At 35.7% G+C, this 16,327-nt stretch overlaps 1 protein-coding gene across 1 annotated transcript; it reads left to right on the plus strand.

Moving 5' to 3' along the window:
* Nucleotides 1-10,074: 10,074 nt before the first annotated feature.
* LOC122088999 lies at nt 10,075-14,840 on the plus strand. The gene is made up of 2 exons (XM_042658405.1): nt 10,075-10,360; nt 12,527-14,840. Exon 2 carries the CDS (start codon nt 12,537-12,539, stop codon nt 14,673-14,675), a length of 2,139 nt encoding a protein of 712 aa, XP_042514339.1. The 5' UTR covers nt 10,075-10,360; nt 12,527-12,536; the 3' UTR covers nt 14,676-14,840.
* The last annotated feature ends 1,487 nt before the right edge of the window (nt 14,841-16,327 follow it).

Below are 16,327 nucleotides of genomic sequence, written 5' to 3' on the forward strand. Positions count from 1 at the left end.
GTACTATTATCAACACCAATATATTTCATCTTATCATGTAAGAATCCTCCACCTCTACATTATCTATCATTTCTACTTTCAGCAACTAAGAAGAATAGAAAAAAAAAAGTCTTATTTTTTATGTTACCAGTGGCCCTCCTCCAAATTATTCCTCTTTCAGGATAGATCAATGTGTTAGGATTTTTATGTGGGTTTAACTGATACCGATTGATTCATTGGGCCCAAGCAATTATAGACCCACTCTGATTAGGAAACTCCTAGCTCTTTCCATTGTGAGAGTGGAATAGGGTTTTAGGGATTCTATTATAAATAGAATACTGACGGTTCCTGCAGCCATTACTTTTACTTAATGCCTTATTGGTTTTGAGAGCACGGCTTTCTCACAAGAGCAAGTGCACAGAAAGAAATGAAACCCTAGAGTAAGATGCTGCAGAAGATCTCAGTAAAATGACTTCACTTGCGTAGTTCGTCATTGTCATCTTCATGGGAGTAATGTTTAACCACATGGGACAGATGTTCATGATCTATGTTCATGGGACACAGGTACTTCTTTATTCCCATTTATGGTTCATGTCATGGTTGTCCCATTGATTATTATAGATATGGTAAATCTATATGGTTATGTATTTTAAGATGGGATACTTTATTGTTCTTGGTTTAGGGACTACACCTATGATTAATCTTTTATGATTGGTTGATGATTCTTGTATTCTAAACACTATAGGGTTATTCATATGTTTAATATGGTAAAGAATCCCCAACACAATGGTCCCAAACCGGAATGAAAATATTATAAAATATTAAAATGTATGAGGATATTTGTGAATCCAAAGAGGAGATGAATTATTTCATTTCTTTGGCTATGACCTCTAAATGGTAACAAATTTTTTTCCACCAACCCGACAAAATTCTCTACAACCAAACAGCAGGTTGTAGGAGCAACGCCATAGGGGGAAGTGATCTGAGAACTCTTAATTTGTAGATATTTTAGAAGGGTTGATATTTTCTGTGCAGCCTACCTTGATAAAGCTTATCAAGGTACCATACATATCTAGATGTGGCCCAAATTTTTTAGAGAGGTAGATGACAAGGTCCCTCTTCACATGTAAATTTTTTTATCCCAGATAAAATTTTCCTAATGCAAATTTGAGATTAAAAAAATTTAGAAATATAAAGTAGTACATGGTAGTGGTCAAATTATTGAGGCATGCATGGACATATATGAGGATGCATATAAAACACAAGAGGGTTTAGGTTCAGGGGTATTTCATAATTTTTCTTTTACACGAATTTAATATGATTTTATTTTGATTTTTCATTACTGTGAATTCTTGAATATTCTTATTCTTATTCTTATTCTTATTATTCTTATTATTATTCTTATTCTTATTATTATTATTATTATTATTATTATTATTATTATTATTATTATTATTATTATTATTATTATTCACATGAAGCCCATCCCCATATTCGATCAATTATCATGACATTCACATGTTAGGGGTGTTTTTGTTATTTCATTTATATATGTTTTATGTGATGTAATTTACCTTTTTCCCAACTGCATAACATATTTGTGTTATGTTTTTATGTTAATTTATATGGCCCTAACCCCATGTCTCCCATGATTATGAACGTTTCAAGCATGTATATTTCTTGTATGCCATGGTAGGGATGGTTTCGTAATTTTTAGCATGTGCTAGTATAGATTTACCATGATTTTCGGCATGTTTGATTTAAATTCAGTATACTAACTATAGAGAGTTAGCTGGATGCCGGTATTTGGATTTAGTCCCTTCTCTTTCTTTATTTTTGTCATATATATATATATATTTTTTTTTTTTCCTTGAGCATGTATATTAGTATGTATCCTAGTCGGTATTCATAAAATATATTGCCTAGGGGGAAGTTCGATTTTTATTAGGTGTATAGGGGTGCCTAACACCTTCCTAGGACCTCAACCTGGCACAAACCCTAACTAATAGTTAGAACAGTTTGACAAATTCATTTATTTTTTAAAGATGGGATTCCGACCATAAATCTAGGTAATGACTCTTTGACACTAGAGATTGTCGACCCATTTACCATTTCTTTAATGAGAGAGGCGGAGTGATCTTACAAAGCCCCATTGCCTTACAACTGTTTACAATTCTCATTCATTTTTAATAAAAAATGGACACAATTTTTTTTTTTTTGGGGCGGGGGTGTTGAAAACTAATCATTTAAAATGTCATTCACTTACTCTAAAATGCACAACCCAACAGAAAAACCGTGCTTTTATGCGTCTAAGGGCTCTCAGCCCTTGGATCTGTGCTACACCATGTAGCGCTATAGAAGGATCCATATCTCTCGTGTTACAGGTATTTGCTCTTAATTTATATTTTGCTTCTCTCCTCCATGGTGATAACTCTCATTCACTTACTCTAAAATGCACACCTCCAACAACAAACCTTGTGTTTCGTGGTGTAAGCATCTTCATTACTTTATATGTTCGTTGTCCAAACTAGTTTTGTGGGCGAAAAGTTATCATTAAGGTTGTGTTTGGTAGTTAAGAGAAGAAAAGGAAAAAAAAAAAAAAAATGAAAAGAAAAAAGAATCTAGAAAAGAGAAGAGAAGAGAAGAAAAGAATAGAAATGAAATTGTAAGAAAATTAAAAAAAGTATGTGTGTAAGAAATTTTTTTGTATTTTCTTATGTTTTTGGTAAGATTTTTTTTTTTTTTTTTTTTTGTTAGCAAAAGAAAACTTTACCATTCCTAAGATGAATTTTGAAATTCAAAAAAGAATCTTCTCTTAGTTCAGGACATGCTAAGCACAAAGAGAATTTCTTAAATTAAGAAAAAAGTATAATTTTTTTTTCTTTTATTCTCTTGGCTACCAAACACAGCCTAAGATTTTCATTTACTTACTCTAACATGCATATCGTGTTATAGGTACTTGTCCTTACGTTATACTTAGCGTTTTTCCTCCATAGTGATAACTCTCATTTGATTATTCTAAAATGTACATCCTAGCAACAAAACTTTGTGTCTTGAAGTATGTGCATCAAAACCTTCTATATTCCTTGCCATCCTTAATTACAAGTCTTATTCATTGAGGCTGCATTTGATAGTCATTCAGTTCCAGATACAACGAGTCTCATTTTTGAAACGACAAATCTCGTTTTTTGGGTAAGGGCAAGTCACATTCATAAAAGAAAAAAAAAAAAAAAAAAAAAAGGAGAGAAGGACGAGTCTCATCACTGTATAAATCAAGTGCATAATGCACTGGTTGCAGTTTCTGTTGGTAGAGCAAATGCCAGGTTTGTTGTCTAGGGATCAACTTCTATCACATGTGTTCCTCCCCGCCTTTTCTATCATCCCCCCTCCCTCGGTGTGTGAGTAAAGTCTTCTTGGGCAGTTCCTATAGGATATTAAAAAAAAAAAAAAAAAAAAAAAAAAAAAAAAAAGAGGATAAATTGTAGTCATAGTGAAATGCACACTCACTCCAAACAGCACGCCCCACTACAGACAACCCGTGGAAAAGGCAAAAAAAAAAAAAAAAAAAAATGAGAGAGAGAGAGAGAGAGAGTAGTTGTCACTTGGAGTATACCCATTATTTTAGCCATCTATCTCCTGCTTCCCTCTTTTCCTTCCGGCAAAAAGCAAGAAAGAATAAGCAAAGTCTGCTTTTAGTTTACTTCACGGATAGTAGGAAGGGCGTTTGGGATGAGCAAGATGATCGAATGAATGACGTAGATTGAGTTTGCAAAAGTCGGGGTTGAATGGAAAACAGATCGGATAGGGTTGAGATGGGTTGATTGGATGGAAAATTGAGGTAATAAATCAGAACCTTTGGATCTCTCTTTTCCACGTGTCAGCACCAATGTGAGTTGGTCAATGCCACAAACCGAAAAAAAAAAAAAACACCCCTACTCTCCTCTGTATTTGGATTTGTTGAAGGTATGTTCATATGTGTGAGTAGGGGTGTCAATGGGTCGAGTTGGGTTGGATTTTTGGATTGGGCTGGGTTTTAAAATATCCAACCCAATCCTAAGGCCTCTTAACTCAACCCAAGCCCAGCCCAGGCCTAGGTCGGGCTGGGCTATCTCAGCCCAGACCCAGCCCTGTCGAGTTTAACCCAATCCAACTCAGCCCTGATGGACCTTGATTGGACCGGGTTTAATCCAATCCAGTCCAACCTAATATTATCGGTTACTTGGTTGCTTGATCTTGATGCATTGCAGAGGCCAAAGACCAAAGTTTTTGTATGTAGGTAGATTGTGGAAAACGAAAGACTTTTTTCTATAAGTACAAAGTAATAATTATTAACATATTTATATGATATATACTTAATACACATGGTTGGGTTGGATTGGGTTGTATTGGGTTGAGACCTCAACCCAGGCCCAACCCAACCCTGCCTCGGGCCAAAAAATCTCAACCCTAACACCTTATGGGCTGAAATCTGAGCCCAAGCCCTATTTGGGCTATGGGCGGGCTAGGGTTGGTTCGGGTTGATCGGGCTTTTTTGACACCTCTACGTGTGAGGATCCAATGCCTATCCCTTTTGCTTCTTTATATATCCCTCTTTACCCTAATAATGACAAGTGATATATGTGTTGAATATTCACATGTACCTCCAGGTAAACATATGTGCAGAAATCCAAATTTCCTCTTTTTTGTTTCCAAGTTTCAGTCTCCCCTTGACCCCACCTCAGCTTCTGCAACCCAACCCCTATGATTCTCATGCATGGCAGAGGTAAATGTAAACTGCTCATGAATTCTCATAAAAGGTAGCAGTTATATAATATATAACTCACCAACTTGACCCTATACTTTTCCAAAAATATCACTCACCTCCCCTTAAACACAAAGATTCTATCTAACGTCACCAATAGTTTGAAATGACCATTAAGTTAGCCAAAATTTTCTCATAATATAAATTACCCTCATAAATGTAAAATACTCATTATACCCTATATGAAATAAACCCCCCTTTCCCCATACTCTGTTGATCAAAACCACTTCTCCTTTCTATCTACATCTCCTGTTGCTCTCTATCATGGAGATTCGAATGGAGAAGAAACTCATACGTTGTAATTTTTTTTGCAAATTGAATTCCCTCACAACCTGTCGATCAAAACCACTTCCCCTTTCTTTCTGCGTCTCCTGTTGCTCTCTATCATTGAGATTCGAATGGAGAAAAGCTCACACGCTGCCTTGTTTTTTGGCAAATTGGATTCCCTCACAACCCCCCCCCCCTCATCCTTTTAAAGTTCCCAACCATTACTTCCTTTGCTTTGTCGTTTCCGTTGTTTAAGAAAAAAATTTGTTTCTATTTTGCCTTGGCAGAATCGTAAAGCAGGATATGGCAAGCTTTGTAGCAATGATAAGAAGTGTATGGAATGAATGGGAGCTAGTTCTCATTAGCCTTCTCATTCAGATTCTACTCATTTGCTTCGCTAGTGTCGGAAAGCATAGGGCATCCAAAACTATCAATTTCTTTGTTTGGTCATGCTACTTGTTGGTCGATTGGGTTGCAACTTTGGCTCTTGGTGTCCTTGCTAAGACCCTACTGATGATCTACAACAACTCTTCTTCTAATGGAGTTGAGATGTGCTTAAAGCATTTTGGGCACCTTTTCTTCTAGTACACTTAGGTGGCCCAGACAACATCACAACTTTCCCATTAGAAGATAATGAGCTTTGGTTGAGGCATTTGGTTGGACTCCTATGCCAGGTTGGCACTTCAAATCATCCATGGCATGGTAAATAATGAAGAATATCAGATACTAGAAGATAACATCAACAATGTTGAATTTGAAGAAAGACTTTTGGTTTGGGCCGTTGGCACATAGCTACAGATATGTGCTATCATTTGGACAGAGAAAAATATCCCAATCTCAAAACAGTAGTGTCCAATTACCAGAGAAATAGTGATGACATCAATTCGTGGTTCCAAGATAGAGAGACAGACTTCATTTTATGAGAAAGAAGCCCGCATATGGCTGCTACGTAATATGGACAGAAAAGTATATATAACAGTTTTTTCTGCATTACGCAAGGCACCAAGGGTTGCAAAAGCATTAATGTTGGAACAACAACTACTTGAGGCTGAGGATGAGGTAGAAAAGTATTGGAAAATTGTATTACAATTTCTTACAAAATACAAATTGCAATACAAAGCTTTTGCAGTAGAAATTATGATGTTGTAGTGTTGATCCTGAAATGAGATGAGGAAAAGCTTGAAATAGATGTTGAATCACCACCACAACAATTGAAGTAACTTCGAATATAATAGAGGTTGAGTCACACTTGTAGTGCTGTCTTTAGGGTAATTGATGCTCTTTATTGCCAAGAGTTGTTCTGCATCTCTACCTCTAAGATAAAACAACCTCCCACTAGAAGATGAGGCAATTCTTCTACTTCCTTCTAATAGTAAAAAGTTACAGCACAGCAGCCCCCTTCAACCTTACACAAAACTTAGAGAAAATGGAAGGAAGAGAAAGGCTTGTATATTGCAATAAGTAGTAATGGACGAAATGTCAATGTGTGAATGTATATATTTCTGCAAGGTATTTGGTTGAGTTTATATAGACCAAAAACCAAACCTTGCACCCTCTTGGATTCTCCAAGAGTATCCTCCAACTATTGGCAGGTTAATTGGAGAATAATGTCATATAAACATGAATTGATAATTAGTTCAATAAATTGAATTAATCACAATCAATTCCTTAACCCACCTCCCGACTCATGGACTTTAGGGCACCTATATAATGATATTGACCATTTACCTCCATTTGACAATAACTTATGACATGAATTAAGAATTAATTTTAGAAATGAAATTAATACTAATCAATTATCTTTGCCCACATCTGCACTCATGGTAATAGCCATGAATGGACTTTAGGGCTCCCATAGTGTGTTCTTGACAATTTTCCACTATCTTGACCCCAAGGGTCCCACACCATAACAAGACAATCAAAACACATAAAAGAAAGACCTCATTTTGAAACTTAAATATAATAAAATAGATATAAAATATAACAAAAAGAGATGGAAGATGATAAGCCAAGTATGGTTGGAGATGTTATGGTATGCGGCAAGTGATTGTAGAGGATATTACCATACTCAGAGACTTGGTGCAGATGGCGGTGGCAGGGGAGAGCTTCTCACCGTCGTCTGATTTTTATTTATCCATCTTCATTTAGGAATGCACAATGCGACAATGGTCTGGAACAGGAATAATTTGTAGTGTTGCAACATGTTGGTCACAAGATAAAAACTAAGTAATGGAAATCTCATGCACTAGGTTGCTCTTTTTTCATTATATAATATGGGTGTATTTTAATTAAGCTATGCATGTAGGTGAGGGGTTTGCAAGGATTTAGTTATCTATCAATACATATTCGATATATACTAGCCTAGATCGATCAATTTTGCCCTTACTTAAAATATATATATATATATATATATATATTAATGATATCATTTCAACAGTTCAGTGGCAAATTGGGCTAAGAAAGACAATAGGAAAAAAAAAAAAAAAAGACACAACCAATTGCAATAAATAATTTGCGATAAACAGTTTTAGCACCTTAATTGAGACACAACCAATGAACCAAAGGTCAATGCCAATTTTTTAAAAAGAAGTGAAATGAAATAAAAAATAAAACTTTGTATTCATTATCTAAATTTTATGCACTAACTCCAAAATAGTCTAAATATAGTTATTTTAATTTGGAAAAAAGCTGGGTAAGCCACAGGTATATCTAGGGGTGTCAATCCTGAGCTCGCACCGGTAGGCTCGATCGAGTCCAACTCGCTTAAGGCCCTACTTGAACCGGCCCATTTTATAAACGTGTCGAGCTTCAGCCCGGCCCGTTTATCAAACGGGAGTTCACGGTGCAAGCTACTAGCCTGTTGGGCGCCAGACCGACCCGACTCACTTAGGAAGCCCGTTAGAACCGACTCATTCAACCCGACCACCCCGACCCCCTTAAAAAATGCTTAAATACCTATTTTACCACTAATACTACAAAATATAAGTAAAGAATATATAAAACTAAAATATCCACATTCTAAATGGGACATTCAATTGTTAAAAAAAAATGTAATTCTTGCAACTTAGATTACATTTTAAAGACATGATTTTCTTGGATCTTGCTAAATGGAACATTCAATTGCTATCAATCGTTCAATTGTTATCAATTGTTTAATTGTTAAAGATATGATTCCCTTGGTTTCGGAAATGTGAATGTTATCCTCTAGTTGTTTTAAAACCAATAGTTTAATCCCTTTAAAAAAGTATTTTAGGATAGGCACATTTAGAGTCCGTTTTAGAATTAAATAGTTCCATAGCCCATTTAAGGCCAGTATAAGGCCCGTTTAAGGTAGCCCGATTAAAGCTCGGTATCGATCGTTCCGATTACAAACCATACCATGTCCCCCAAATCTGAGCCCGTTTAAGTAAACGGGCATTCACGGTGCAAAGATTTCACACCGCCAGGCCCGGTTAGGCCCAATCGAGACCGTCCCGGCCTGACCGATTGACACCCTAGGTATACCCATATTTATATCTATCTCTCTCCTCCTTTCATTGAAATGTCCCCTATACCATCTCATTCCATCCCATCCCATTTCATCTCATCTCATCTCATCTCAGCTCTCCTTTTGGTTGAGTCACTAGCTTCAGGAAAGCCGACAACATACCTAACCTCCTCCTTTTTAATTTTACTACATTTTGCAACCGAATTCGTTGGATTTAAGAAGAAAATAAGCGTTCCATTTGAAAAGTTTGATTACCTTCGTTTATAAGAATTTAAGGTAATTATAAAACCATGATTACAAAAATTTGTATTTTTCTTTTAACCGATTTCACTTCCCTTAATTCCTCTAATTACTTGCAATGAGACTAAGCCTTAGCAGAAAGACAATTTTATATTTCTGTTATCCAAACTCTATGCAATAGATTTTATATTTTTTTTGTACTACTCCCCCTCATGTATTTCTGAATAATTTGGATTCAGGATTTAAGTCATGTTGCCAAATTGAAAATTCATTAAAAGGGGGGAGGGGATAGTAGTGAAAAACTATATTTAGATTAATTTGAAAATTACATGTCTTCAATTTAGAAATTCAACACTTCAGTTTTTAATTAATGTTGATTGTCCCTATTTTCAAACGACACTAAATAAATTATCATACTTCAACAGTAACAACTGAAATTAAGTCAATGCATCCCACATAACCGAACTTCATCAAATATAAATATGATAATTTAAAATAGTATAAAAACAGAATTCTTTTGAAAGAACTTGAATGGTTGACAAAATTAAAAGATAAATCCCTATACATGGTCATATGGAAAGATGGGTCACCAAACTTTAAAATGTTGTCCATTTAAGAAATTTTATCTATTCACCAATCAGGATGAACAAGCCCATGCTTTACATAGAAGAAATAAAATTAATTTTTCTTTTCGAATACATAATTAAGACAAAAAAACTCCTAGTCAATGGTCTAGGTAAATAAAGGAAACTGTGGACAGTCACCTAGTTCTACCATGTGTTGAATTTTAGATATGGTTTTCCTCTCTAAACAACTATAAACAACTACATCAGATGATTTTTCTTTTTTTGATAACAACATCAGATGTTAATGAAGCATCCTAAGCCATAGAATTAAATATGGGTAATTGTATATTTCTTTTACGTCTAGTAATATGAATTGTGATCTTTGCCCCACCAGCAAAACCTTGCGTCGTCTTGTGATATAGGTATATCTGCTTTTACTTTATACTTAATTTCCTTTTCCTCCCTTGTATAACAAGTGTCATCCACTTTACCCCTAAAGAAAGACAAGTCTGTAAAATGTACACACCAACCGACAAACCCCCTCAAGAAAAAAGAAAAAAGAAAAAAGAAAAAAGAAAAAAGAAAAAGGAAAAAAGAAGAGAGTATTCTATCCCTATCTTAGCCATCTCCTGCTTCGCTTTCCAATTCTGACAGAAAAGCAAGAACGAATAAACTGAGACATGGGCGGTTAAATTTGTTAGCAACAAGTGCAGGAGCAGTATTTGATCTCACTCTCTACTTCTTTCTTATGAAACAAACATCTAACTAACTTTTCCCTCGTATATATATAAGGCATCATCAGCTCAATTCCAGGTCGGTAGAGAGAGAGAGAGAGAGAGAGAGAGTCCAGCATCAGATCAATCGGAGAGCTCAGCACCATAATAGTATCTCGCAGTCGTTATGGTAGGTATCTCTTTGCGTTTCCCCATATCGGCTTTCTGAAGCGAGCCAGAGGGGGTTGGTTTGGTTTGTGGTTCTCTTGCTGGCAGTCTTATCAACACCAATATTTCATGTTATCATGTAAGAATCCTTCAACTGTATATTGTCTTACTAAATTTTAATATTTTGTAAAATACCTTTTGAGGTTTCAATTCTTTGGCTGCGAGCCCGGGTAGCAGAAAATTTTCAGCCGGGTTTGGGGCCATTGATCCATCCTGAAAGAGAGATAACTGGGAGAAGGGCCACTGGTAACACAAAAAATGAGAGTTCATTTTTTTTTTTTGTCAAAATAGAAATAAGAGCAGTGATTTTTTTTTTTCCCCACAATCCCGACAAAATTTCTTGCAACCCAGACAACAGGAATGTTCTTGCGTCCCATAATTGCATGCACCAATATGGAATCTCAGAGGGGTCTTTTGAAAATACTAAAACTTAAGGGGTATTTGTGAATCCATAGATAAGTGGATTATTCAGTTTCGGATGTACGCAATTCCACCTCTGAATGCAAATTTCCATGTCCACATTAAAAATTAAGACTAGAAATGCTTGAGAGACTATTTTTGTCGAGACAAGACAAATGCAATTTGTAGCCTTTGTACGAGCAACACCATGTGGACGGTTGATTTGAGAACTCTTACCTTGTAGATATTTAGGAAGGATAGATCTATTTTGAGCAACTTTCCTTGATAAAGCTTATCAAGGTACCTTAAACATCTAGATGTGGTTCAAATTTTGTAGAGCTATAGACAACAAGGTCCATCTTCACATGTAAAATTTTATCCCAAACAAAGTTTTTCAAGTGCAAGTTTGAAGTTAAAAATTTTAGGAATTCAAGTATTGCATTGTAGTGGTCAAATTATTGTAGGCATGCATGGACATATATGAGAATATATACAAATCCACGAGAAGGTATTTTATTGAACTAGGTTTTGAAATTTAATATATAGTTAATCCATATCACACATCAATTATCTAACGATCAGAATTACCACATCATCATTCCACAAGGAAAATAAAAATGGTCACTCTAGTAAGCTTATCAAATTAGTTGGGACACTCAAATCTGTTTTTCCCATCTAGGAAATGATCTGAATCGATCATATATAAAATTTCAAATTTTAATTTAATCATATATCCTATCATATTAGTTGGGACTTGGGATAGCTGAGTTGTTGTCTATATACCCTATGTAAGGAACTTAGCAAGGGAGCAGGGGAAAATTAAGAATAAAAAAATTAAAAATAAAATTTAAGATGTGGGATGAGAAGGATGAATTTATACAAACAATGATAATGTTCTATAACAAATTCTATAGAAAACTATAATTAAATTATTTAAGCATAAAAAATTAGAAATTTTGAAAAAGGAAGAGATCCATTATGATCAGTGAAACGCAAAGGCCTAAAGAAATATATATATATATATATATATATATTTATATATATGGGGGTTTGGGGGGAGATTTCATACTTTGTGTGTAGTTAGAGTTAAATTAATATTATAAACTAATAATTAATATTTGACAATCTAAAACGCAAGGTGAATTAAATCAAACAACAAAATACATTGTATAAATTGCAGAGAAAATTTTTGCCCAAACTAAATCGTATGAAATATTTTAATATGAAAAACTAGAAAGTGCAAAGGTTTATAGCGCATGCCGTTTTGGAAGGGATTCAAAACGACTTATATGGGATCATAAAATTTTATGGAGAGGTAGACCCCATGATTCCCTTCAATTTTTATATGTCATGTATTAGAACAAATGGAGTTTTTTGACTACCAGAAAATGGCTCAATGATAGCGGTAATTACCACTGCTAATTGAACAAGGGCGGCTTTTTTTTTTTTTGCTAGGAATCCGCTACGAAAGTCCCATAGCTATTTAACTTATTTGCTTCCCTTTTTTAATTCATCATGTTGCCAGGGTCAAATAGTGCTAGCCCAATCTTTTCCAGGGTCAATAAAGGTTATCATGACAGCTCAATCAGGGCCAGATTGGGTTGGGTTGAATTTGACCGAAATTGAGCTTGACAGAGATATTCTAGCCTAACCTAGGACTGTGCTGGACTTGGATTGGGTCAAGAGACCTTGGAATTGGGCTGGGTATTAAAAATTACGACTCAACCGGTCGATTGTTGACACTCCTAATTATTGTTGTGTGCTATGGCTTTGACCATATTAAATTATTCAACCCATAAGATTAATCTATGAAAAAAATTGTGTTGTTTCTATTTTGCCTTGGCAGAGCTACAGGAATGGCAAGCTTTCTAGCAAGCATAGGATTTCTATGGAGTGAATGGGAACTGAGGGCCTTGGTTCTCACTAGCCTTTTTATTCAGGCTCTACTTATTTCCCTTGGAAGTATCCGAAAGCATACACCATCCAGAATGATCGGTTTCCTCATTTGGTCGAGCTACTTGTTAGCCGATTGGGTTGCAACTTTGGCTCTTGGTGTCCTTGCTAAGAGCCTAATGAACAACTCTTCTGATAGAGATCATCAGTCTGGAAGCAGTGTAAAGGATGAGCTTAAAGCATTTTGGGCACCTTTTCTTCTACTACATCTAGGTGGCCCAGACAACATCACAGCTTTCTCATTAGAAGATAATGAGCTTTGGTTGAGGCATTTGGTTGGACTCCTTTTCGAGGTTGGAACTGCAATATATATCTTCATCATCAGCTTCTTTCCTGCTGTACCTAGCCTTTCCTGGCTGATCATCACCATTCTAATGTTCATGGGGGGAAGCATTAAGTATGTAGAGAGGACATTGGCTCTCATGAAGGCAAGCCGAGATCATTTTAGGAAATCCATGGTTACTGAACCAGACCCAGGACCTGACTATGCAAAATTCGTGGAGGGTTACTCTTCCTTAAGGAATTCATGGCTAGAATCAGATATATCCTTAGAAGTTGAACCAGAGCTGCCTCCTCCATTTCAGGATAACACTATTAATCAGGAAGAGAAGGAATTAGACAGCAAAAAAAAAGGTGATGATCAAATTGAGCTCATATCGAAAGCCCATCATTTCTTTCAGATATTCAAGCGTCTCATTGTTGATCTCATCCTCACTTTCCATGATCGAAATGAAAGTCGGTCCTTCTTCATGAAAAAAAATTGGGAAGAAGCTTATAGAGTTGTGGAGATTGAACTTGGGTTTTTGTATGAGGTTCTATATACCAAGGCCGCTGTTGTTCAATCTTTCTCAGGTTGGATTTTCCGCTTCACCAGTGTCTCCTCCATTATTGCTGTTTCCATTATCTTCTTAGCCGTCATTGAGAAGCAACAATATGACAAGATAGACATAAAAATAACATATGTCTTATTGAGTGGAGCTATTGCTCTGGAGTTCTGGTCACTGACCCGATTATTCTTCACAGATTGGACCATTGTTTGGATGAAGAAGAAAAAATTCAATCGACCTATTACCAGATTTGTGTTTAAACTTCTTTCTTATAGAAGACCATCCAACCGGTCAAGGTGGTCTAACTCCATGGCTCAGTACAATTTGATTGAGTTTTGCCTCAAAGATCACCACGAATTGTCTTATTGGGTTAAATTCATGAAGCTCATTCATGTAAAGGACCATTTTGATAAACAATGGCACAGAAGTTACAAGGATATCTCTGAGGAGCTTAAAAAATTTATCTTCGAGGGTCTGAAAGTTAAGGTGCAAAATCTCACAGATTCCGTGTCTTACCAGCAATTCAGAAGTTTTAGAGGTCAATTGACACTTCAAATGGTAAAATATGAGGATGTTGATGATAATAGCATGAAAGAGATACTGGATAACAGCATCAAAGTTGAATTTGATGAAAGTATTTTGCTTTGGCACGTAGCTACAGATATCTGTTACTATTTGGATGGAGAAGAGGGTCAATCTGAAACAGTGCAGTCCAACCAGAGAAATAGCAGAGACATCTCTAATTACATGATATATCTTCTTGTATCATGTCCATTTATGTTGACAGCAGGTATTGGACAAATCAGATTTGGGGACACTTGTGCTGAGGCCAAAAGGTTTCTACACCGAGGAGAGATAGAAACTGATAAGAAACGAGCCTGCACAAGGCTTCGTGAGGTAGACACAAAAATTCCACCAGTACAAGTGAAAGGTGACAGAAGTAAATCTGTATTATTTGAAGCATCTAGGGTTGCAAAATCATTGTTGAAACAGGTACCTCAAGTTGAGAAGAGATGGGAGATCATAAACCTTTTGTGGTTGGAGATGTTGGGCTATGCGGCAAGTGAATGCAGAGGATATTACCATGTTGAGAGACTTGGTTCTGGGGGAGAGCTTCTCACCTTCGTCTGTTTTATAATGGCACATCTTGGTATAGGAGAGCAATACCGTGTAAATCAAGGCCATGCTCGAACTGCAATAAATTTAGATATGTAGTAAAGTATTGAGGTATTTCTGTTGTTGGGCTGGCTCTGCAAATGCTCAGTACGTATTCTGTGTTTTTCTACAAGACATCTTACATTTGCAGTCCTTTTTTAAGTCATGTATTTTCCTTTTGGTTCCAAGGGAGTTTAACAGTATATCTGACTCGGGTTCTGTCTATGATGTGTATGATAGTTTGACCTATTTTCGATCCATGGATTCAAAATAATTGTAATCCTTCATCCATTAGGCGTGAAAGTTCATGCTCTCCTGAATAAATTAGTTTTTCTATGAAACCCAAGTCCCAACTCTTATTGATTTTCCTGGTTTACGTCTTGGACAAATGGATTCAAGAACACCATAACACCTTTTGAGACTAACAAGAATATTGCTACAAAAACAAAAATTCTATCTCCTACAGTGAATTAGAAATTCTGCAATAAGTTCAGAAAGGAAGAGTAGCTATATACTCCTTGATCTGGGAAAATCTGTGATTTTTAGACCTTTTCATTTCTTTTCAAAACAGTCACAAGAATCGCAATGCTATATAAGCAAACATGGTAGTGTTCATGTGATAGAGGCCCCCACATTTATCACACTGATCAAAATTAAAAACAAGATGATGAGTTACGATATATGAGTAAAAGTTCACTACTGTCTCTACGGTGCATCGTCCTACAGTGGACACCACAAGATCGCAAAGAAATGGTGCGGTTTTGATTTCATAGGTTCTCTTCCTAACTCAGTTAGGTTTAAAATTAAGAAACCGTGGTGCTAACCCAATAAAATTTGTTTATGAAAAACTATCTACGTTGGATATGATTCGATAAAAATTAAAAAACTAACAAATTCTTTTCCCTACATTTATTTTCTATTTCCCTATTCCCTTTCCCCTTAGCCTTAGTATGTAGCAATGCCAATAGTCACGAAACAATATATATATATATATATATATATTTTGTTAACTAAGGTGTCCGATACGAAACAGTATAATTTCGCCCACATAACATAGTAATGGAAAACAGGATTCTGATATAAATAGTACACACGCAAGACCAATCATCTTTTCATAAACAAACAAAAGGCAACCACAAAGTGAAATGCTAAACACCATGTATAAAATGATCACATGCATCATCAATGATAAGAATTATTGTCCAAAATCCCTTATTTTTTATGGAATATGACGCCACCTCACAAGTCACGCATGTAATATATCAATACATGAAGTAGAATAAATAGAATTAAAGGGTGCAAAAGTGACATCGAATATGAACCAACATTACAAACCGTATGAGAACCATATATTGATATTGAGTTTAACGTGATATCATGAGAAATATAGGCCATTGAGTTAGCTTCAAGTTGGCGAAAGAATCAAGTGGATCAGAGTTTGGGAGAGAAAGATATGGTCAATTAAGTAGACATTATGTTCAACAAGTTAAGTCTTAAAAAAAGCAAAAAAACGGAAACGTGTTTAGAACGGAAATGTATGCCGTTTGCTGTTTTTTTAAGCATCTTTGAGAAGCATACGGGAAAATGTGTTTTAAACGGTAACATGTTTAAAACGAAGTTTTAAACACATTTTTGCTAACAGTGCTATAGATTGCTAGGATTCTTTTACATTTTTGCTAACAGTGCTATAGATTGCTAGGATTCTTTCTCCC

This window comes from Macadamia integrifolia, chromosome 9, assembly GCF_013358625.1.
Source record: "Macadamia integrifolia cultivar HAES 741 chromosome 9, SCU_Mint_v3, whole genome shotgun sequence".
Lineage (NCBI taxonomy): Eukaryota > Viridiplantae > Streptophyta > Magnoliopsida > Proteales > Proteaceae > Macadamia > Macadamia integrifolia.

What these genes read in the sequence shown, in the direction of transcription:
- LOC122088999 (XM_042658405.1), top strand. Translation starts at nt 12,537, where the DNA reads ATGGCAAGCTTTCTAGCAAGCATAGGATTTCTATGGAGTGAATGGGAA.